Source organism: Oncorhynchus mykiss, chromosome 10 (assembly GCF_013265735.2).
Source record: "Oncorhynchus mykiss isolate Arlee chromosome 10, USDA_OmykA_1.1, whole genome shotgun sequence".
In the NCBI taxonomy this organism is placed as follows: domain Eukaryota; kingdom Metazoa; phylum Chordata; class Actinopteri; order Salmoniformes; family Salmonidae; genus Oncorhynchus; species Oncorhynchus mykiss.
Window position 1 is genome coordinate 53,555,000 of NC_048574.1, and position 22,890 is coordinate 53,577,889.

General features: G+C 42.4%; 1 protein-coding gene across 1 annotated transcript in view; it reads left to right on the top strand.

Annotated features, from left to right (window-relative positions):
• The first annotated feature begins 6,543 nt into the window (after positions 1 to 6,543).
• The window catches only part of LOC110534273 (tetraspanin-5), a 38,725-nt gene continuing 22,378 nt past the window's right edge, over positions 6,544 to 22,890 (top strand). Inside the window, exons 1-3 of the mRNA XM_021619035.2 lie at positions 6,544 to 6,975; positions 11,894 to 11,944; positions 13,035 to 13,181. Of these exons, the coding sequence (XP_021474710.1) occupies positions 6,892 to 6,975; positions 11,894 to 11,944; positions 13,035 to 13,181 (282 nt within the window). The 5' untranslated portion in view covers positions 6,544 to 6,891. The remainder of the gene's footprint in view (positions 6,976 to 11,893; positions 11,945 to 13,034; positions 13,182 to 22,890) is intronic.

Here is a 22,890-nt window from a genome sequence, read left to right on the forward strand (position 1 = left end):
AGATGGAAGCAACCGCAGTGAGTTGGCTAACCAAGGGCAAATGTCCATTACGCGTGGCATCATTACGCGTGCCATTATGCATCTATTCCATTTTCTTTTTCAGACTCCTACGCTCGTTATTGGAGACTTCACCCTGTCGCAGTGGCCTAAACCACCCGCTCCTCCCTAGTTCTCCAAATGGTATTCCAAAGCACGTCTGAAATGTACACTGCTCAAAAAAATAAAGGGAACACTTAAACAACACAATGTAACTCCAAGTCAATCACACTTCTGTAAAATCAAACTGTCCACTTAGGAAGCTACACAGATTGGCAATAAATTTCACATGTTGTGCAAATGGAATAGACAACAGTTGGAAATTATAGGCAATTAGCAAGACACCCCCATTAAAGGAGTGGTTCTGCAGGTGGTGATCACAGACCACTTCTCAGTTCCTATGCTTCCTGGCTGATGTTTTGGTCACTTTTGAATGCTGGCGGTGCTTTCACTCTAGTGGTAGCGTGAGACGGAGTCTACAACCCACAAAAGTGGCTCAGGTAGTGCAGCTCATCCAGGATGGCACATCAATGCGAGCTGTGGCAAGAAGGTTTGCTGTGTCTGTCAGCGTAGTGTCCAGAGCATGGAGGCGCTACCAGGAGACAGGCCAGTACATCAGGAGACGTGGAGGAGGCCGTAGGAGGGCAACAACCCAGCAGCAGGACCGCTACCTCTGCCTTTGTGCAAGGAGGAGCAGGAGGAGCACTGCCAGAGCCCTGCAAAGTTACCTCCAGCAGGCCACAAATGTGCATGTGTCTGCTCAAACGGTCAGAAACAGACTCCATGAGGGTGATATGAGGGCCCGACATCCACAGGTGGGGGTTGTGCTTACAGCCCAACACCGTGCAGGACGTTTGGCATTTGACAGAGAACACCAAGATTGGCAAATTCGCCAATGGCGCCCTGTGCTCTTCACAGATGAAAGCAGGTTCACACTGAGCACGTGACAAACGTGACAGTGTCTGGAGACGCCGTGGAGAACGTTCTGCTGCCTGCAACATCCTGGAGCATGACTGGTTTGGCGCTGGGTCAGTCATGGTGTGGGGTGGCATTTCTTTGAGGGGCCGCACAGCCCTCGCCAGAGGAGGCCTGACTGCCATTAGGTACCGAGATGAGATCCTCAGACCCCTTGTGAGACCAAATGCTGGTGCGGTTGGCCCTGGGTTCCTCCTAATGCAAGACAATGCCTCATGTGGCATGAGTGTGTCAGCAGTTCCTGCTGATGCTATTGATGCTATGGACTGGCCCGCCAGTTCCCCAGACCTGAATCCAATTGAGCACATCTGGGACATCATGTCTCAGTATATCTTGCACCACAGACTCCAGGAGTTGTAGGGAGGTCATACAGGCACGTGGAGACCACACACACTACTGAGCCTCATTTTTACTTGTTTTAAGGACATTACATCAAAGTTGGATCAGCCTGTAGTATGGTTTTCCACTTTAATTTTGAGTGTGACTCCAAATCCAGACCTCCATGGGTTGAGAAATTTTATTTCCATTGATAATTTTTGTGTGATTTTGTTGTCAGCACATTCAACTATGTAAAGAAAAAAGTATTTAATAAGAATATTTCATTCATTCAGATCTAGGATGTGTTATTTTAGTGTTCCATTTATTTTTTGAGCAGTGTATATCCACATACTTCTGTTTGCAGAATGCATATGGATATGATTGTTGAGAAAAATATATGCATCGTCTCTACAAGTTGCAACTGCTCACAAACTTTGGCAGCCTGCAAGCGATGTTCCTGGATGAAAAAGCACAAGCCAAATGCGGAGGAAATGGATGTCAACGTTTTGTTTTATGACCGGGGAAATTTAAGTGCCCCCCCCTAGACTGAACTTTTTTTAAATTTTTATTATTATTTTTTTCCTCCCCAATTTCGTTGTATCCAATTGTTGTGGTAGCTACTATCTTGTCTCATTGCTACAACTCCCGTACGGGCTCGGGAGAGACGAAGGTTGAAAGTCATGCGTCCTCCGATACACAACCAGCCGCACTGCTTCTTAACACAGCGCCGCATCCAACCCGGAAGCCAGCCGCACCAATGTGTTGGAGGCTACACCGTGCACCTGGCAACCTTGGTTAGCGCGCACTGCGCCCGGCCCGCCACAGGAGTCGCTGGTGCGCGATGAGACAAGGACATCCCTACCGACCAAGCCCTCCCTAACCCGGACGACGCTAGGCCAATTGTGCGTCGCCCCACGGACCTCCCGGTCGCGGCCGGTTACGACAGAGCCTGGGCGCTAACCCAGGGACTCTGATGGCACAGCAGTACAGCGCCCTTAACCACTGCGCCACCCGGGAGGCCCCTAGACCGAACTTAAGTTAACGGAGAACCTTGAAGTATTTAGTAGGCTACTACAAAGCACGTGCTAAATTTGTCAGCAAACTGCCTCAAGTTCCTGTTGACATGTTGTCTTTTGATGTTTTCTCACTTCAGAAGTAAAATCGAATTGTTTGTCTGTGTATTAACGAAATAGACATTACACATCGTTTAGGGATGCAATTACCAATGCCATATGCTTTACATGCAATAATGGTATTATAACGATCATTTTCCTGAATTAAAAAAATATTTTAATTTATGGTTTTAGATTCATAGGCTATTTGCTGACAAATACTCTATGTTGCAAAAAAAGGTTATTATACAGGATCTTTTTAAAAGCTATTGAAATCATAACAAACTACAGATTCTTCACCTTTCAGTAAAGAAATGTATTCTTAATTAATAATAATAATAATACTTGATGGGAAGTATGTATTTTCCCCAAAAATAATGGTCCTATTGTTATTATTCAGAATCATTATTAGTAGAACTATTATGCTAAGTTTTACTAACAAAATACAAGAAGCCTCATATTGAGAGATTGTTTCAGACCTTAATAGAGGGCTCTACTGATACACAACTGGCTATTGGACCATATGAGAGGGAAGATAATGGGTCAACTCACAGCTGTGATAACTGTCCTTAGGACATTTGCACATTTGTTGCCTCCTATGCCTGGACCATACTGCTACATTCACTTCGAAGTTACACCTGTTAGCTATATATGTGTTCAAACAATTTAGGTTTTTCATTTGTATATATCATCATGTGAGTCATTGCAAACAACTATATTTTCATAATAAAAACAAATGTTACATTTAGTCTTTCAGATCTTGCCTGATAGAACATAAGAAATTAGAAAAAAATATTTAGTAGAATACTGTATGTCTAGTCAGTAATGGGATGTTTGTTTTTGAATAATCGACAGGCTGGTTCAGTGGGCAAGAAAGGTGAAGCGATAAAGCCAGTAACTTGCTGACCAGACCGGACACGTCGCGTGTGCGAGTGTCGCAAAATAAATTTTGAAATCCATGTTATTCAATTATTGCACCCACACTGCTCGAGCGCGCCAACGAGCGTCTGCGTTGCCAAGGGCTAAAATAGAACTTGTGATGCAGATCGCACTGCAAGTCCTGCCTCTCCCATCTCCGCATTGGTTTATAGAAGCAGATACCCACGTGCCATCTCCTCATTGGTTATACCCACGTGGGTGATTGAAAGACGAACTGTTTTGCCGGTAGTTGTGGTAATTTAAATGAAAGTTTAGATGCAATCTTCATATAAATTAAATGATGAAAAAGCCTGGAAGGAGAGATGACTAGAAACGATTCGGTTGGCCGTTTTATGTGTGGATTAATTGTCGGAGTAGAGGTCCTTGTGCATTTCAGGTAAAATAACAACTCAATGTTTATATCCCAGGACAAATTAGCTAGCAGCAGCAAGTTAGCTAAATAGGGCAAATTAACGTTAGCTAGCAAGTGCAAGATAACTAGCTAAATTGCCATACATGTTTAATGCTTTTCGACCTGTCCCCAAATTAATGTCATTGGTTCAGAGTTGTTTTGATATTTAAACCTGCGTGTCGTTATCGCGTTTGGTGTGGGGGGGGGCAAAAAAAAATGTATGCACGATAGCGCACAATGGCGCACGCGTGCAGCCTGTTTGGGTTTCGTGTAAGTGACAAAATGAGACCAACAGCTGTTTATTTTACGTTTAATTTGCTCTGTGTAAAGTTCCTATCTGATTTGGTGACACTTAATCTGATTACTGTGTAGGCCAAGTATTCTTGTGAGTACAGTCTAACAAGTATTGTTATTAGTCATTTTTACACTGTACTTACAGCAGTAACCCTAAACTGTAATTACAATGCTACATTTTACTAACAGGAATAATTACACAGTAATTATAGCACGGTGAGTGTATTTGAGCTGTGTGACTATAGATTGGGGTGTCAATTTGGTTAGATGGCCATGACAGTATGAGGGACCGGAGTAGGACTTTCGTTTGGACATTTGGGATAAAGCCCTGGGACAGGCACATGCACAGATAGAGGCCTAACTGTGTCTGAGCACCTCACCCTTTGCCCTCCCAATCACCAAGTGCCCCATTGGGGGTTGGTATAGGTCGCCGTCAAGTTCGCCACCCCCCCACCCCGTCCATTGGTTTCGCCTTTTGGTCTGCCCTGGATCTCGCTCGCGATTGGTTGCGCCTGTTTCCCGGTCTGTCCACTGAGATTGCACGCTCCCGGTATCCGATCATGCATGTCTTGCGATGTGTGTGTTAGGCAGGACCAGAATACCTAACCCAAGACCTCATCTAGCTATAGGTGTGTTTGTGTGAGACAAGCTACATACTTTAAATATCAACAGTACTGCCACAGCAGCATAACATTTGATTAACACTTTATAACACTTGATTTACATCATCATCAAGATTCGGTCTGGTTGGCTGATACACGCAGCAGTGAGACTCAAAAAGAGAGGAGAGGAGCGGCTGCATCAACTATCCTCTGACCTAACGCCAAAATCTCTTCAGTATTGAGTTGCAGGTGTGTCAGCAGCAACAGAGTTAGTTGACTCTAGCTAACCACAATATACTACAATATCCACACAGGCCACTAGCCAGCCAGACATATATCATGGGTTATAATATTATACTATGAAGTTATTATTTAGAAGAATTTAAGATAAATCACAATGAGTAAAAATGATTTTATCGAGCTAGCTTGAGGGGCTGTTATGAATTTCTAGAAATGAATGTTTAAAGTAGATAATTTTTTTCAGGGAGGGGTACATTTTGAGCCCCTGCCCACTGAAACGTCTGCACAGCCCTGCCCTGGAATACTTGTCCTCAATCAGGGCATCAGTTTATAGTTTTAGCAAGGGTGGCACCCTTTGAGAACAGTGTCCTCATCACCTCTTCCGAAGCCCAACTGGGTGCAACCCGGGAGAGCAGAAGAATGCCAGGTGATATGGCTGCTGACTGTAATTATCAATAACATGTCTTTATTGGACTATGGGCATTTTTTATTTATTTAAATGTAACCTTTATTTAACTTGGCAAGTCAATTAAGATCAAATTATTGTTTACACTGGGCCAATTGTGCGTCGCCCATATCCAATCACAGCTGGATATGTTACAGCTCTTGCACTGAGACGCAGCGACCTGGACTGCTGCGCCACAAGTTTGCAGTTCACCCCCATTCACACACACAATTTGACAATTGTCCCGATATTTCCTAAAATAATTAAACTAATTTAGTCCATTTTTCATCAGAAGGAGTGTAAAACGCTTTTCTTTAATTTGAAACTTTGCCAGGCTGCTTTTTATTTTATTTTACTAGGCAAGTCAGTTAGAACAAATTCTTATTTACAGCCTGTGAACAGTGGGTTAACTGCCTTGTTCAGAGGCAGAACGACATATTTTTACCTTGTCAGCTCTGGGATTCGATCTAGCAAACTTTCAGTTACCGGCCCAACGCTCATTAGGCAAAACAAACTGCTGCGCTGTGGTATAGGCATGGACATTAAAACCAGGGTATAGGCACAGACAGAACAATGAGGCAGATATTTCTGCCGGATGTATAAATGTGAAGCATCCGCTTGGCGTTTCCACTCACTATCAAATGTGATGGTGAGAAGAAGCTCAGTGGCCGGCAGTGAGAGAAGATAGATTTGTAGACTTTACCCTTTGCCAAACATTTTTTATAAATAAAACGTTCAGGAGTGCTAGGGCGAAACGAGTTTTTGCGTTCTCTTACGGAAATTTGCAAATACATGCTAGAACGCGCCAATATGATATCGCTAGCTCGTGCTTGGCTCTGCCCACCTCCTAATTGTTCTGCCAACTATGACTCATTTGTTCCCGTTGGAAACTACAGGCTGTGGGCTATCTTTGTTAAAGGTCTATTGTCGCGTTCAAAACAACCGGGAACTAGGACAAATATGAGGTCAAATCATGACGTCCGTGAACTTCAGGACGGAAAATCGGAGCTCCAGAAAAAGGATTTCAGAGTTGGGTGACTGTTCAAAACTAGTTGTTTCCAAGTTGTTGTGAACGCACTGAAGTCGGAAGTCGTAGATTTCCAAGTTTCATGTTCCGAGTTCCCAGTTGTTTTGAACGTGGCATATATAGTCATGACATGAAAGCTCTCATTGGTAGGCAGACACGTCCATCAAATAACAGCCATGTCTAGATCATGGACCAGACAGAAGAAAGGTTTTAATCTGGTTGGGCTCATACACTGTAGGTGAAAAATAAATATATATATATATATATATATATATATATATATATATAGGATACGACATTCGATATTTGTTTTAAAGCAGATAGTTTGTGACCCTACGCATGTCAAAGAGGAAGCAAGATGTTGAACGTTATTACACGCTGAACAATTGTCGGAACATTTCTACTGGTTGAACCGTTAACTGCGGGTTTTCCGAAACGAACTGTCGAACCCAAACCAGATTGGATGTGATTTAGCCCTATTCTGGTGGGCGACATTTGTAAATACGAGCCAAATGATGTCCGGAAAGTATTTCAAGGCTCATGAAGTCAGTTGCTGTATCAAATATTTCATATTTGGATTCAATATAATATTTTGGGTAAGTAAATCTGCTATATGACGATAGTGTCTGTCAGTGTCTGTCATGGCTTTATAGACTAGCCTACATCATATTGAAATGCTTTTCAACCTTGGCCTGCGTTTCACATATGGGGGGAAATGGGCAAGGAATTTGTATCATTAATGTTTTTTTTAAAAGTCTTACATCAACGGATGCAATAAATAACATAATTGATCGAATTGAAATCTGAATGCAGTGCACATTAGGTTATTGGTCGACCATTATTAACATTGAATAGGTGCTTTATGAGGAGACCAACATACGGGACACAAATAATAGCCGAATCGGTGGTAAATGCGGCAATGTTGAACTAAAATAGTAGAATTATGGTTTATTTTGATAAACGCGGGGTCCGGACCTAGATAAGCAGCTTTCCTCTTGCTGTTGTAATTCTAAGCATCCATTTGTGATTACGTCATGATGTCATTTTTTTTCATTAAATTTGTAGGCCTACTGCTCATGGCACTCCTTAAATGAAATGCAAACTATAGCAGCTTACATCTGATAACATGCTCCCTCTATTGTTTCTATTTTGCAACATCTTGGCATCACTGTGCATGACAATTATGTCAACATGCAGACTATTGAGAAAAATATCTACTTTATCTGATATTTAATCTTTATTTAACTAGGCAAGTCAGTTTTGAACAAATTCTTATTTACAATTACCGCCTACCAAAAGGCAAAAGGCCTCCTGCGGGGACGGGGCCTGAAATAAAACATAAATACAATTTTTAAATATAGGACTAAACACACATCACAACAAGATAGACCTAAGACAACAACATAGCAAGGCAGCAACACATGACAACACAGCATGTTAGCAACACAACATGGTAGCAGCACAAAACATGGTTCAAACATTATTGGGCACAGACAACAGCACAAAGGGCAAGAAGGTACAGACAACAATATATCACACAAAGCAGCCACAACTGTCAGTAAGAGTGTCCAAGGTTGAGTCTTTGAAAGCAGAGATTGAGATAAAACTGTCCAGTTTGAGTGTTTGTTGCAGCTCATTCCAGTCGCTAGCTGCAGCGGACTGAAAATACCTTTGGGGACCTTTAACAGAATGTGACTGGCAGAATGGGTGTTGTATGTGGAGGATAAGGCCTGCAGTAGATATCTCAGATAGGGGGGAGTGAGGCCTAAGAGGGTTTTATAAATAAGCATCAACCAGTGGGTCTTGCGACGGGTATACGGAGATGACCAGTTTACAGAGGAGTATAGAGTGCAGTAATGTGTCCTATAAGGAGCATTGGTGGCAAATATGATGGCCGAATGGTAAAGAACATCTAGCCGTTTAAGAGCACCTTTACCTATTGTTCTATAAATGATGTCTCCGTAATCTAGCATGGTTAGGATGGTCATCTGAATCAGGGTTAGTTTGGCAGCTGGGGTGAAAGAGAAGCGATTGCGATAGAGGAAACCAAGTCTAGATTTAACTTAAGCCTGCAGCTTTGATATGTGCAGAGAGAAGGACAGTGTACCGTCTAGCCAGGGGCGGCAGGGTAGCCTAGTGGTTAGAGCGTTGGACTAGTAAACGGAACGCCCAATTTTTCAGTTTTTTATTTGTTAAAAAAGTTTGAAATATCCAATAAATGTCGTTCCACTTCATGATTGTGTCCCACTTGTTGTTGATTCTTCACAAAAAAATACAGTTTTATATCTTTATGTTTGAATCCTGAAATGTGGCAAAAGGTCGCAAAGTTCAAGGGGGCCGAATACTTTCGCAAGGCACTGTATATAGCAGGCAGACGGGCCTCGAGGCATTGGGGCGGCAGCGTAGCCTAGTGGTTAGAGCGTTGGACTAGTAACCGAAAGGTTGCAAGATCGAATCCCCGAGCTGACAAGGTACAACATCTGCCGTTCTTAACTGACCTGCCTAGTTAAATAAAGGAAAAATAAAAAAAATTAATCAGTTACTGTTGGATTGAACATTCGACTGGGCAGAAAAAGCAACTTTGAGCATTACCAGTATCTCAGAAACAGCCGTCCTGGACTTTTCGCGCACGACAGTGACGAGAATGATGCGACAAAAAAACAAAACAAAAAAGTCAGCGGCAGTCTTGTGGGCGAAAACAGCATGTTGATGAGTGGTCGAAGGAGAATTGCAAGCTAGTCCAAGCTATCAGCCGGGCCACAAACAGACAAATAACAGTTCTGCAGTGGTGTGCAGAACTGCATCTCAGAATGCACAACTCTTCGATCCTTGTCACAGATGGGCAATTGCAGCAGATGACACTGGAACCCATTCCTATCAGCTAAAAACAAGAAGAAGGGGCTCCAGTGGGCACGCAATCACCAACACTGGACAATTGAGGAGTGGAAAAACATTGCCTGGTTCCGGTTGCGTCATGCATCTGATGGCAGAGTCAGGATTTGGCCTAAGCAGCCCCATCCTGCCAACGATACAGGCTACCTAGACCTACCTAGACTTCAGTTACACTGTAGCCTACCTACACTCATCTGCCAGGTGGTGTACCACTGTGTACCACCAACATCCCTGTGGAATGTTTCTGACTTGTAGAATCCATGCCCCGAAGAATTCAGGCTGATCTGGAGGCAAAGGGGGTACGACCCGGTACTAGATGGGTGTACCTAATAAACTGGCAGATGAGTGTAGGTAGGCTACAGTGTAACTGAAGTCTAGGTAGGTTTACTTGTTCCACGTACATGTTTGCGACATGCACAATGTCAAGGATTTTGTTGAGTTTACAAATGTAATGTTAACATGTAATTACTCAAGTTGTAGCCTAAGTAGTCTACTGTCACAATACTGTATTATCATATTAATATTTATCTCTACAATCATTTAATTGTGCCTGCCTACCATGGAGGCAGGGAGCCTAGTTGGACCAGTAGCTGGAAGGTTGCTGTTTCAAGCCTCGGGCCAGGCGTAAACTGGCCAGTACTGGCAGGTACCATCAACTGCATTTGTGCATCTGAGCAAGGCATTTACACTTAAACTGTTCTCCATCCAGAAGAGCTGCTCCATGGCTGACACTGCGCCTTTCAACGTGTGTATATACAGCACAGTATATGGGGGCAGGTTGAGATATACAGTATACAAATGTCTGTTTCTTATGAAATTGACAATAGTGTATCTATTCTATTCGAATCTATGCTAAGGGACCATTTAAAGTGGGACCCCAAATTCGTGATTGCAAATTGCCTTCACTGAAGTGACAATAGGTCGAGTGGCACTAAAGGATAAGGGGGCATGAATTACATCTATATCCAAAATAGATAGGGTATCTTTGTACATACAAATGTATTGAAGTTGTAACACATTATATCATTTTCGCCGTCAATACACTCCAAAAAGACCAGAAAAGAAATGCAGATCTGGTGCATGCAACGTGTTTCGACTATGTCTTCTGAAGTGAACCATTATATATCAGATTGATTGTTTGAGTCATACAGTATAACCTGGTATATAGTCTGTGATATCTGTTGACACAGTGCTTCCCATAGTCTACAATTTGTTGCCATTGTAAGATGTTCCCGTGCTGATTGATAGGTTAGATTATACATTCAGTAGACTACTGATGGAATCCTTGTCTTATAAAACAACAAAAAATAACATTAATAATTTTGGGATAATTATTTATTTTCATATACGGTAGATCCTCACATCTTGTACAGCATAACTTGACAGGTGAAGTGAACTTCAGGTTAAATGTACACTACGGCGCTCTAAAACACAGTGCGGCAAATCTAATTGTTACGGATGGATGCGCACTATATTAATTCAAGTATATATGACTTCTGTTGTAAGGATGTAGATCCATTGATATAAAACCTATAGGCAGGTTCACTGTACACAATTAAGCCTAGTCCTGGACTAAAAAGCGCTTTCTATTTGGCGATTCTGAGCCAGTTTCCTGAATATAAGCCTCTTGGACTAATAATCATTTTCAATGGACAATCTCAATTTCAATATGGTTTTTAAGCCAGCACTAGGCTTAATCTGTATCATGGAAACTGGCACTTAGAGTGCTCTTTAGTCCAGAACTAGTCAAGGCCTAATCTAGCCTTGTCTAAGATCTGTTTGTGCTGTTTTCCCAACTCTTGTGGTCAACGTCATATCAAAAAAGTTTCTTATATAATTTAATTGCAGAGTCATTTATTTTACCATTTTACCATCTTGAGGGCAGGGAAGAGCTACAGGCAAGTGTAAGGCTTAGGTTTGAGGGCCATGTCATACCTACAATGTTATAATTTAAGATACATGGCACACAGATTACCTGTTCTTAAATCAAAGCACTGAAAGAGCCAACTGTATCTCTGCAGAAAATTTGTGCTTCCTTTATTATGCTTTCAAATTGCTTTTAAAGATTCATCCTAGTGTAGGAGGCCCTAGTGTTGGAGGAGGCCCTAGAAAGTCTCCGACACTAGGGCCATGTACATTTCAGGGTCTGTCCTGGATACTGTGACGACTATTATGTAACCTAAACAGTGGTTCAGTCCATGTGCTTTAGCACAAGATGATAACCCAGTTAATGAAATGCCTGTACAGTTTCTCCCTCATCAATTGCTTTTACGGGTATCGCATTGATGGAAATGCAGGAGGCTATTGTGCTGTAGTATTTTTGCTCACATTATTTCAGGGTTATAGAATTTTGCGTATTAGTCCATAGAGTTATGGCAGTTCTAAATTCCTGGCCCCAAAAAATTGAGGAATCCTCCTACATAACAGCAATAATTGGTTGATGTTAACCCCAACAATATTCAGTACAGCATACCTGTGCACATTTTTCATGTCTTGATGGTTGATTAATGGTGGAATAACTTTCCTCAACCACAACTCAGTAGATAAGCCAGAGAGGATGTCTCTAGTTTTATATTAATAAGTCATATCTAAAATACTTTCTCTCTCTCTCGTGGTTCACAGTTACTTGGAGTGGCGTTCCTTGGCATAGGACTTTGGGCATGGAGCGAGAAGGTGAGTCCAGCTGAGATCCCTGGGTGTCCTGTATCCTATAGATAACTAATGATCTGCTAGCTGACTGCTCAAAGAATTCGAAACACATTGCAAGTGTCTGCAGGTATAGTGCATTATGATGCAGTTATAATGCATTGTAAGACTTTTTGAGCATAATGTCTTATAATTATTTAATAATGATCCAGACTAAATACCAGCCAATTTGAGTCAATATAAGCCTGTTTATAACACATTATAAAGGCTCATATACATGCTTAATAAAGCATTATGCTTGCAGGCTTTAAGTGTTACAGAAGAGATCCTAGTGTTATTTATTATTTCTGTTCTACCAATAAAGAAGTATCATATGCCATGGTAATAGATCACAGGTTTATAAGTCTATGACGAGACTGACCCATGTTAAAGAGTATTCCACATCCACCTGCCCTGCATGCGATCATTTCTGTCAAAAAAAGTGAAAACACTGGAGTTTTCCTGTGGGAAGCGTGACTACACAATAGCTCCTGAATGGATTGGACATTCACAGGTTCATTTGTATTTATTAGGGATAACACAATGAAAAAATGGGTTTCTCCTCTTTTGGCTCATATTTCCAAGCTGTCATGCATATATGTGTGTGCGTGTACATATCCTGGTGTGGATGTGTGCGTGCATGCATGTATATGTTTTTTTTATTTATTTAACTAGGCAAGCCAGTTAAGAACAAATTCCTATTTACAATTACGGCCTCCCCCGACCAAACCCAGATGACACTGGGCCAATTGTGCTCCGCCTTATGGGACTCCCAGTCACGGCCGGATGTGATTCAGCCTGGATTTGAACTAGGGACTGTAGTGACGACTCTTCAACTGAGATGCAGTGCCTTAGACCGCTGTGCCACTCGGGAGCCCAAAATGCCCGTGTCTTTGTCATGAGAGTCCTAGAGTGGAATCATTTTTGTATGTCCAATAAGGTCTCCATTGCTCAAGCTCCATGTTTCAAACTCTTTAAAACAGTTGACATGATTGACTATGAATAAATAACATGACTAATTGACTCTTCATGAGTCAATTATATCTAGTGATATCTCTCTCTCTCTCTCTCTCTCCAGGGTGTGCTCTCCAACATCTCGTCCATCACAGACCTGGGGGGCTTTGACCCCGTCTGGCTCTTCCTGGTGGTGGGAGGAGTTATGTTTATCCTTGGCTTTGCCGGCTGCATCGGAGCACTGAGGGAGAACTCTTTCCTTCTCAAGTTTGTATGTTCCCCTTTTTATTCGAGACCATTATATTTTACATTGATATGACATAACATTGGAAGTATTTTTCCTCCCCTTGTCAATACTTAACCCTACCCTACCAAGCAATTATACAGTTGAAGTCGGACGTTTACATCCACTTAGGTTAGAGTCATTAAAACTAGTTTTTCAACCACTCCACACATTTCTTGTTAGCAAACTATAGTTTTGGCAAGTCGGTTAGGACATCTACTTTGTGCATGACACAAGTAATTTTTCCAACAATTGTTTACAGACAGATTATTTCACTTATAATTCACTGTATCACAATTCCAGTTGGTTAGAAGTTTACATACACTAATTTGACTGTGCCTTTAACCTGTCTAGGACTGGGGTTCCGCCTCCCAACAGCCAGTGAAAGTGCAGGGCGCCAAATTCAAAACAACAGAAATCTCATAATTAAAATTCCTCAAGCATACAAGTATTTTACACCATTTTAAAGATACAATTCTCGTTAATCCAGCCACAGTGTCTGATTTCAAAAAGGATTTACAGCGAAAGCACCACAAACGATTGTTAGGTCACCACCAAGTCACAGAAAAACACAGCCATTTTTTCCAGCCAAAGAGAGGAGTCACAAAAAGCAGAAATAGAGATAAAATTAATAACTAACCTTTGATGATCTTCAGCAGATGACACTCATAGGACTTCATGTTACACACTACATGTATGTTTTGTTTGATAAAGTTAATATTTATATAAAAAAATCTGAGTTTACATTGGCGCGTTACGTTCAGTAGTTCTAAAATATGTGGTGATATTATTGCAGAGAGCCACATCAATTTACAGAAGTACTCAAAATAAACATTGATAAAGATACGACTATTATACATGGAACTTTCGATAAACTTCTCCTTAATGCAACCGCTGTGTCAGATTTCAAAAAAACTTAACGGAGAATGCAAACCATGCAATAATCTGAGTACAGCCTTTAAACAACAAAGCAACCTACCCACTACTATTGGGTAGTCAACATTACTCAGAAATAGCATTTTAAATATTCACTTACCTTTGATGATCTTCATCAGAATGCACTCCCAGGAACCCCAGTTCCACCATAAATGTTTGATTTGTTCGATAATGTCCATCAGTTATGTCCAAATATCTTCTTTTGTTCGGGCGTTTGGTAAACAAATCCAAAAGCTCGTTCAGGTCTGGCCATTACAGCCCGTAGAAACATGCCAAACTAAGTATGGAATAAATCTTTAGGATGTTTTTAACATAAAACTTCATTAATGTTCCAACCGGACAATTCCTTTGTCTGTACAAATGAAGTGATGAGCCCCTCCTTTAGAGTAGAATCCTCAAAACAGTTTCTAAATACTGTTGACATCTAGTGGAAGCCTTGGGAAGTGAAACATAACTAATATCACCCTGTGTCTTCAATGGGGGCTGAGTTGAAAAACTATAAACCTCAGATTTCCCACTTCCTGGTTGGATTTTTTCTCAGCTTTTTGCCTGCCATTGTAACGGCTTTCTTCTATCTCCTCCTCGGATGAGGAGGTGTAGCAAGGATCGGACCAAAATGCGGCGTGGCTATTGAGATTCATGTTTAATAAAACAACGTAAACACGAATCAATACAAAAACAATAAACGTAATGTGAAAACCGAAACAGCCTAAACTGGTGCAAACTAACACAGATGACACTAAGGACAATCACCCACAAAACACCCAAAGAATATGGCTGCCTAAATATGGTTCCCAATCAGAGACAACGATAAACACCTGCCTCTGATTGAGAACCACTTCAGACAGCCATAGACTTCACTAGAACACCCCACTAAGCTACAAACCCAACACACCATATACAAAACCCCATGCCACACCCTGGCCTGACCAAATAAATGAAAATAAACCCAAAATACTTCGACAAGGGCGTGACAGAATCCCCCCCCAAGGTGCGGACTCCCGGACGCACACCAAAAACCATAGGGGAGGGTCCGGGTGGGCGTCTGTCCATGGTGGCGGCTCCGGCGCGGGAGGTGGACCCCACTCTATCAAAGTCTTAGTCCCTCCTCCTCGCGTCCCTGGATAGTCCACCCTCGCCGCCGACCATGGCCTAGTAGTCCTCACCCAGAACCCCACTGGACTGAGGGGCAGCTCGGGCCTGAGGGGCAGCTCGGGCCTGAGGGGCAGCTCGGGCCTGAGGGGCAGCTCGGGCCTGAGGGGCAGCTCGGGACTGAGGGGCAGCTCAGCACTGCGAGGAAGCTCAGCACTGCGAGGAAGCTCAGCACTGAGAGGAAGCTCAGGCAGGTAGTTGGATCCGGCAGATCCTGGCTGGCTGGTGGTTCTGGTAGATCCTGGCTGACTGGCGGATCTGGAAGAGTCTGGTTGATTGGCAGATCTGGAAGAGTCTGGCTGACTGGCAGATCTGGAAGTGTCTGGTTGACTGGCAGATCTGGAAGAGTCTGGTTGACTGGCAGATCTGGAAGAGTCTGGCTGACTGGCAGATCTGGAAGAGTCTGGCTGACTGGCAGATCTGGAAGAGTCTGGCTGACTGGCAGATCTGGACGAGTCTTGGCGGACTGGCAGATCTGGAAGAGTCTGGCTGACTGGCAGATCTGGAAGAGTCTGGCTGACTGGCAGTTCTGGCTGCTCCATGCTGCTCTGGATGCTCCATGCTGACTGGCTGCTCCATGCTGACTGGCAGCTCTGGCTGCTCCATGCTGACTGGCTGCTCTGGCTGCTCCATGCTGACTGGCTGCTCCATGCTGACTGGCGGCTCTGGCTGCTCCCTGCTGACTGGCGGCCCTGGCTGCTCCATGCTGACTGGCGGCTCTGACTGCTCCATGCAGACTGGCAGCTCTGGCGGCTCCTTGCAGACTGGCAGCTTTGGCGGCATCCTGCAGACTGGCAGCTTTGGCGGCATCCTGCAGACTGGCAGCTCTGGCGGCTCCTTGCAGACTGGCAGCTCTATGCAGACTGGCAGCTCCATGCAGACTGGCAGCTCCTTGCAGACTGGCAGTTCCTTGCAGACTGGCAGCTCTATGCAGACTGGCAGCTCCTTGCAGACTGGCAGCTCCTTGCAGACTGGCAGCTCCTTGCAGACTGGCAGTTCTGAACAGGCGGGAGACTCCGGCAGCGCTGGAGAGGAGGGAGGCTCTAACTGCGCTGAACAGGCGGGAGACTCCGGCAGCGCTGGAGAGGAGGAAGGCTCCAACTGCGCTGAACAGGCGAGGCGCACTGTAGGCCTGATGCGTGGTGCTGGCACTGGTGGTACTGGGCCGAGGACACGCACAGGAAGCCTGGTGCGGGGAGCTGCTACCGGAGGGCTGGGGTGTGGAGGTGGTACTGGGTAGACCGGACCGTGCAGGCGCACTGGAACTCTTGAGCACCGAGCCTGCCCAACCTTACCCGGTTGAATGGTCCCGGTCGCCCTGCCAGTGCCCCCCGGTAAGCACAGGGAGTTTGCCCAGGTCTCCTACCTGGCGTAGCCATACTCCCTGTTAGCCCCCCCCAATACATTTTTGGGGCTGACTCCCGGGCTTCCTTGCGCGCCGCCGTGCTTGCTTCACCAACTCCATTCTCCGATAACCTTCCTCGCACTGCTCCAGCGAATCCCAGGCGGGCTCCGGCACTCTCCCTGGGTCGACCGCCCACCTGTCTATCTCCTCCCAAGTAGTATAGTCCATGCTCCTGCTGTCCATAACGACCTCCCATGTCCACTCCTCCTTTCGCTGCTGTTGCCTGTCACCACGCCGCTTGGTCCTGTTGTGGTGGGTGATTCTGTAACGGCTTTCTTCTATCTCCTCCTCGGACGAGGACGTGTAGCAAGGATCGGACCAAAATGCGGCGTGGCTATTGAGATTCATGTTTAATAAAACAACGTAAACACGAATCAATACAAAAACAATAAACGTAATGTGAAAACCGAAACAGCCTAAACTGGTGCAAACTAACACTAAGGACAATCACCCACAAAACACCCAAAGAATATGGCTGCCTAAATATGGTTCCCAATCAGAGACAACGATAAACACCTGCCTCTGATTGAGAACCACTTCAGACAGCCATAGACTTCACTAGAACAAACCACTAAGCTACAAACCCAACACACCACATACAAAACCCCATGCCACACCCTGGCCTGACCAAATAAATGAAAATAAACCCAAAATACTTTGATCAGGGCGTGACAGCCATATGAGTTATGTTATACTCACGGACATCATTCAAACAGTTTTAGAAACTTCAGAGTTTTCTATCCAATACGAATAATAATATGCATTTATTAGCATCTGGGACAGAGTAGGAGGCAGTTCACTCTGGGCACGCTATTCATCCAAAAGTGAAAATGCTGCCCCCTATCCCAAAAAAGTTGAACAGCTTGGAAAATTCCAGAAAATGATGTCATGGCTTTAGAAGCTTCTGATAGGCCAATTGACATAATTTGAGTCAATTGGAGGTGTACCTGTGGATTTATTTCAAGGCCTACCTTCAAAGCAAGTGCCTCTTTGCTTGACATCATGGGAAAATCAAAAGAAACCAGCAGAAAAAAATTGCAGACCTCACTAGTCTGATTCATCCTTGGGAGCAATTTCCAAAAGCCTGAAAGTACCACGTTCATCTGTACAAGCAAGAGTACGCAAGTATAAACACCATGGGACCATGCAGCCGTCATACTGCTCAGGAAGAAGACGCGTTCTGTCTCCTACAGATGAACGAACCTTAGTGCAAAAAGTGCAAATCAATCCCAGAACAACAGCAAAGGACGATGTGAAGATGCTGGAGGAAACCGGTACAAAAGTATCTTTATCCACAGTAAAACGAGTCCTATATCGACATGTCCTTAAAGGCCGCTCAGCAAGGAAGAAATCACTGCTCCAAAACCGCTATAAAAAAATCCAGACTACAATTTGCAACTGCTCATGGGGACAAAGATCATGTCCTCCAGTCTGATTAAACAAAAATATAACCTTTTGGCCATAATGACCATTGTTATGTTTGGAGGAAAAAGCTTGGTCACAAATGGGTCTTCCAAATGGACAATGACCCCAAGCATACTTCCAAAGTTGCTGCAAAATGGCTTAAGGACAACAAAGTCAAGGTATTGGAGTGGCCATCACAAAGCCCTGACCTCAATCCCATAGAAAATGTGTGAGCAGAACTGAAAAAGTGTGTGCGAGCAAGGAAGCCTACAAACCTGACTCAGTTACACCAGCTATGTCAGGAGGAATGGGCCAAAAAATTCAACCAACTTATTGTGCGACGCTTGTGGAAGGCTACCCGATAGATTTGACCCAAGTTAAATCATTTAATGGCAATGCTACCAAATACTAATTGAGTGTATGTAAACTGCTGACCCACTGGGAATGTGATGAAAGAAATAAAAGCTGAAATAAATCATTCTCTCTACTATTATTCTGACATTTCACATTCTTAAAATAAAGTGGTGATCCTAACTGACCTAAGACAGGGAATTTTTACTAGGATTAAATGTCAGGAATTGTGAAAAACTGAGTTTAAATGTATTTGGCTTAGGTGGATGTAAACTTCCGACTTCAACTGTAGGTCCACTATAATGTGTGTACTAAACCAGAGCACACAGCTTTACGGAGCAGGTGTGTGTTTTTGTTTTGTTTGGACTGGTGAATTATTGCTCTCAATTATGTCTTTAATGATGTATTTTATTACAATGTGATGTCTTTTAGGAAGTCATGGTTAGGTCAGTTTGTTTAAGGATGTTTTTTTAACATCTTTTTAACAACCAGAAAATGATATTTTTATCAGGTCGTAATATGGTTGAACAGATATCAACCAAAATCTTTCCCAGGACTTCTTGATGTTGTCACGAAAGAGACCTTAGGTAACAGAGACCATTTTGTTCTCAACCAGAAAACCAGTTTAACAAACAGATTTTTTTTCCCCATTTGTGATTGGTGGGCCTTTGATATAAATATTGTACACTCTTAGAAAAAAGGTGCTATCTAGAACCTTTAAGGGTTATTTTGGCTGTCCCCATAGGAGAACCCTTTGAATAACCTTTTTGGTTCTAGGTAGAGCCCTTTTGGGTTCCATGTAGAACCCTTTCCACAGAGGGTTTTACATGGAACTCAAAAGGCTTCTACCTGAAACCGAAAAGCGTTATCCTATGGGGACAGCCGAAGAACCCTTTCAGAATCCTTTTTTTCCAGGAGTGTAGATGAAAGGGAGGTTTAGGTTTATGACAAAAAGCTTTATATTGAGAGTCTTATAAACCAAGGCAACATCTTAGATAATGTCAATGCAATGTTGAATAGATTGGCAATGAATTGTTAGAGGTCCAGAATAGATTAATTCTCTCTCTGATGGCTTGGTTACACCCCCGGGTTCTCTTGAACTGGGTGATGGAAGGGGTAGCTGATAGTAGAAAGCTTGAAAACAACAACAGTGATTACTAATGTGTTTGCATAATATATTTGGTTGGCAGTGTTGATTAGCTCAGTTTTTTAAGTTCAGTTGCTTTATCTACAAATATGTAGCATTTGTTCATGTTTCATATACTGTGCTATGCTTCTATCCAGTGGGGAAAAGATGGAATGCGAAAACATAATGACTTCATATCCTGGCTGTAAACTGGTTTGCTGGTTGTAGAGATCACATAATTCTTTCATGATGTCATAACCAAGTGTCGTGTCTGGACTATCATTAAATGTGAAGACAGTTATTTAATCAAATAAATTCTATAAGTGTAATTATTATTACGCGATTAAACTAATCATGTAAACTTTAATTAACTAGGAAGTTGGGGCACCACAGAATTTTTTTAATAGAGTATTTCCTGAATTGACTCTTCAGATATTTTCATATCTTATCGAGTACAGTCATCTATTAATGTCTATAACTCTTTACCTTTCGTTAGTCTCATTCCAAACGTTGTAAAATTCTTGGTTATTTTCATGAACTCTAGCATAAATTATGAATCAGCGATATACAAATTGGCTTAATTATTTCTTTCCTAACTAACTTAGTTAATCACAGAAATACATAACAAACAAACAGTAGATTACTAACACAATGCATTATTGGTTACTAACACAATGCATTGATAACATGATAGAAAAGTCCCTAGTGAGCTAAGCCGATATGCCGGCTTGGGAGACAAAAGAAAAGGGGTGGGGACTGAGAAAGAGCGGGAGAACAGAATGGATAAAACTACACTCATAGAAATTGCTAATACTTTACATGAATGACCGCTCATTCAACATATTTACGAGTGTATGTCTTGCTGTCTTTCTTTGTGGTCGCCGGTCCATCTGCTGGAGAGAATCAACAGAAAAGTCTCTGGTTGTGTTTCCCTGAAGATCAAAGTCATAGGTGGTTAGTATAGATACCATTCTGGAATGTTAGAATAGATGTTGTTCTGCGGTTGTCGCTATTCTCGTTCTAGGTTTATGTCATTTCTAGCTGCAGACTAGTAATTAGTTTGTCTAGAATTTCTCACTTATTCTGTAGTGATCAATAGTCTCAGAGTTGAACCATTTCCAGCCATGTAGCCAATGCTCCGTGTGGTATGGGCTTCTGGTCTTGTAGTTTTAACCAATTTCACACATAGCTTCAGCTGCATGTTTTCTAGTCTAATGTGAATTTCATCAGGAGTGGGTTTTATACACTTCAGAGAAAAGGGTGGTCCATGATGCCGACGTAATGTCTATGCTCACGTGGGCGTGGCCATTGATGTGGTTAACTATATGGAAACCTATATTTTCTCATTTAGAAGGTTGATATTTTCTCATTTAGAAGGTTGACATCACATTACATCTTTCCACAAATAGTTTAATGTTTAATCACGTTTCACAATATTTAGATGTAAACCTGACAGCCGGGAAATGTACACTAGGAGATGTTATGTGTGTTTCCTGTCCTTCACCAAATGAAACAACTTTGTTCATTAAATACCCGCGGACCATTCCCATATTTCTCAAAACTAGAAATATCGTTTAATCCTCCAATTTTGGGGATTAGGAGTTGAAGAAAGAGAAACTCTTTGTTCCACTGTGAAATCCCCTCTCACCATACTGCATGTCCAAAGGGGGAGCGGGTCCCTTCCAGGAATTTACGACCTGTCGTTAAGTCATGAAACTGTGGAGAGGGGGGGGGGGGGGGGGGGCTATGATCCTCCCCCCCCAGGGCACGTCATGACACAAATCAATTAGCACTGTTGGGAGATTTGGAAAGCCATAGGCAAATCAATCAACAATATAATAATACTTTTATTATAAATATTCATCTTTAATTTACAATCTGTAAGTACTAAGTGATTAGAAAGGTTCAGAATTTATGTGAAACATCACAGCACAGTTGAAAAATATATGGCACATGGAAATCATAAGTGTGGTTTACATAGATAGGTGGGATGGACTGAGAGTAGCTGAGGGGTGGGTTATAAAGCTCATATTCTATAATAGTGTCATAATAATATGACTGAAAACACGATATATAATGTATACAGAATGTTTTTAATTATATCCAGATATATATAATGTATATCAAATAACTATATTCTTCCTATGTAACTACTGTGAAAAAAGTGCCATTTATGTAAAACGTGTGTAGAATGTACATGTAACAAAAAAAAACTAAAAGTTATTTTTGTCCTCTGAAGAGGGGAGATGGGACACAATTTTTTTTACATTTGAAAATAATAAAAATACATTTACAAAAGCTCCTATCGCAACCAGTATACAACCTGCTCATTAACTTCTTATGGCAGGGGGCAGTATTGAGTAGCTTGGATGAATAAGGTGCCCAGAGTAAACTGCCTGCTACTCAGTCCCAGAAGCTAAGCTTTGCATATTAGTAGTATATTTGGGTAGAAAACACTCTGGAGTTTCTAAAACTGTTTGAATGATGTCTGTGAGTATAACAGAACACATATGGCAGGCAAAAACCTGAGAAAAATCCAACCAGGAAGTGGGAAATCTGAGGTTTGTCATTTTTCAACTCTTGGCCTATCGAATTCACAGTGGGATATTGGTCATATTGCACTTCCTAAGGCTTCCACTAGATGTCAACAGTCCTTATAACCTTGTTTGATGCTTCTACTGTGAAGTGGGGGCGAATGAGAGGGTAATGAGTCAGAGGTCTGTCAGAGAGCCACAAGCTCAGTCTCGCAAGCTCTGTTCCATTGCATTTCTACAGACAGGAATTCTCTGGTTGGAACATTATTGAAGATTTATTTTACGTCCTAAAGATTGTTTCTATACTTCGTTTGACATGCTTCTACAAACTGTAATATAACTTTTTGGACTTTCTGCTGGACTTGCAAGCGCGTCGTGAGATTGGATTTGTTTACCAAACTCGCTAACAAAAGTAGTATTTGGACATAAATTGTGAACTTTATCGAACAAATCAAACATTTATTATGGAACTGGGATTCCTGGGAGGGCATTCTGATGAAGATTATCAAAGGTAAGTGAATATTTATAATGCCTATTTCTGACTTCTGTTGACTACACAACATGGTGGATATCTGTTTGGCTTGTTTTGGTCTCTGAGTGCTGTACTCAGATTATTGCATGGTTTGCTTTTTCTGTAAAGCTTTTTTTTAAATCTGACATGCGGTTGCATTGAGAAGTTTATCTAAAGTTCCATGTATAACACTTGTATTTTCATCAACATTTATGATGAGTATTTCTGTAAATTGATGTGGCTCTCTGCAAAATCACCGGATGTTTTTGGAACTACTG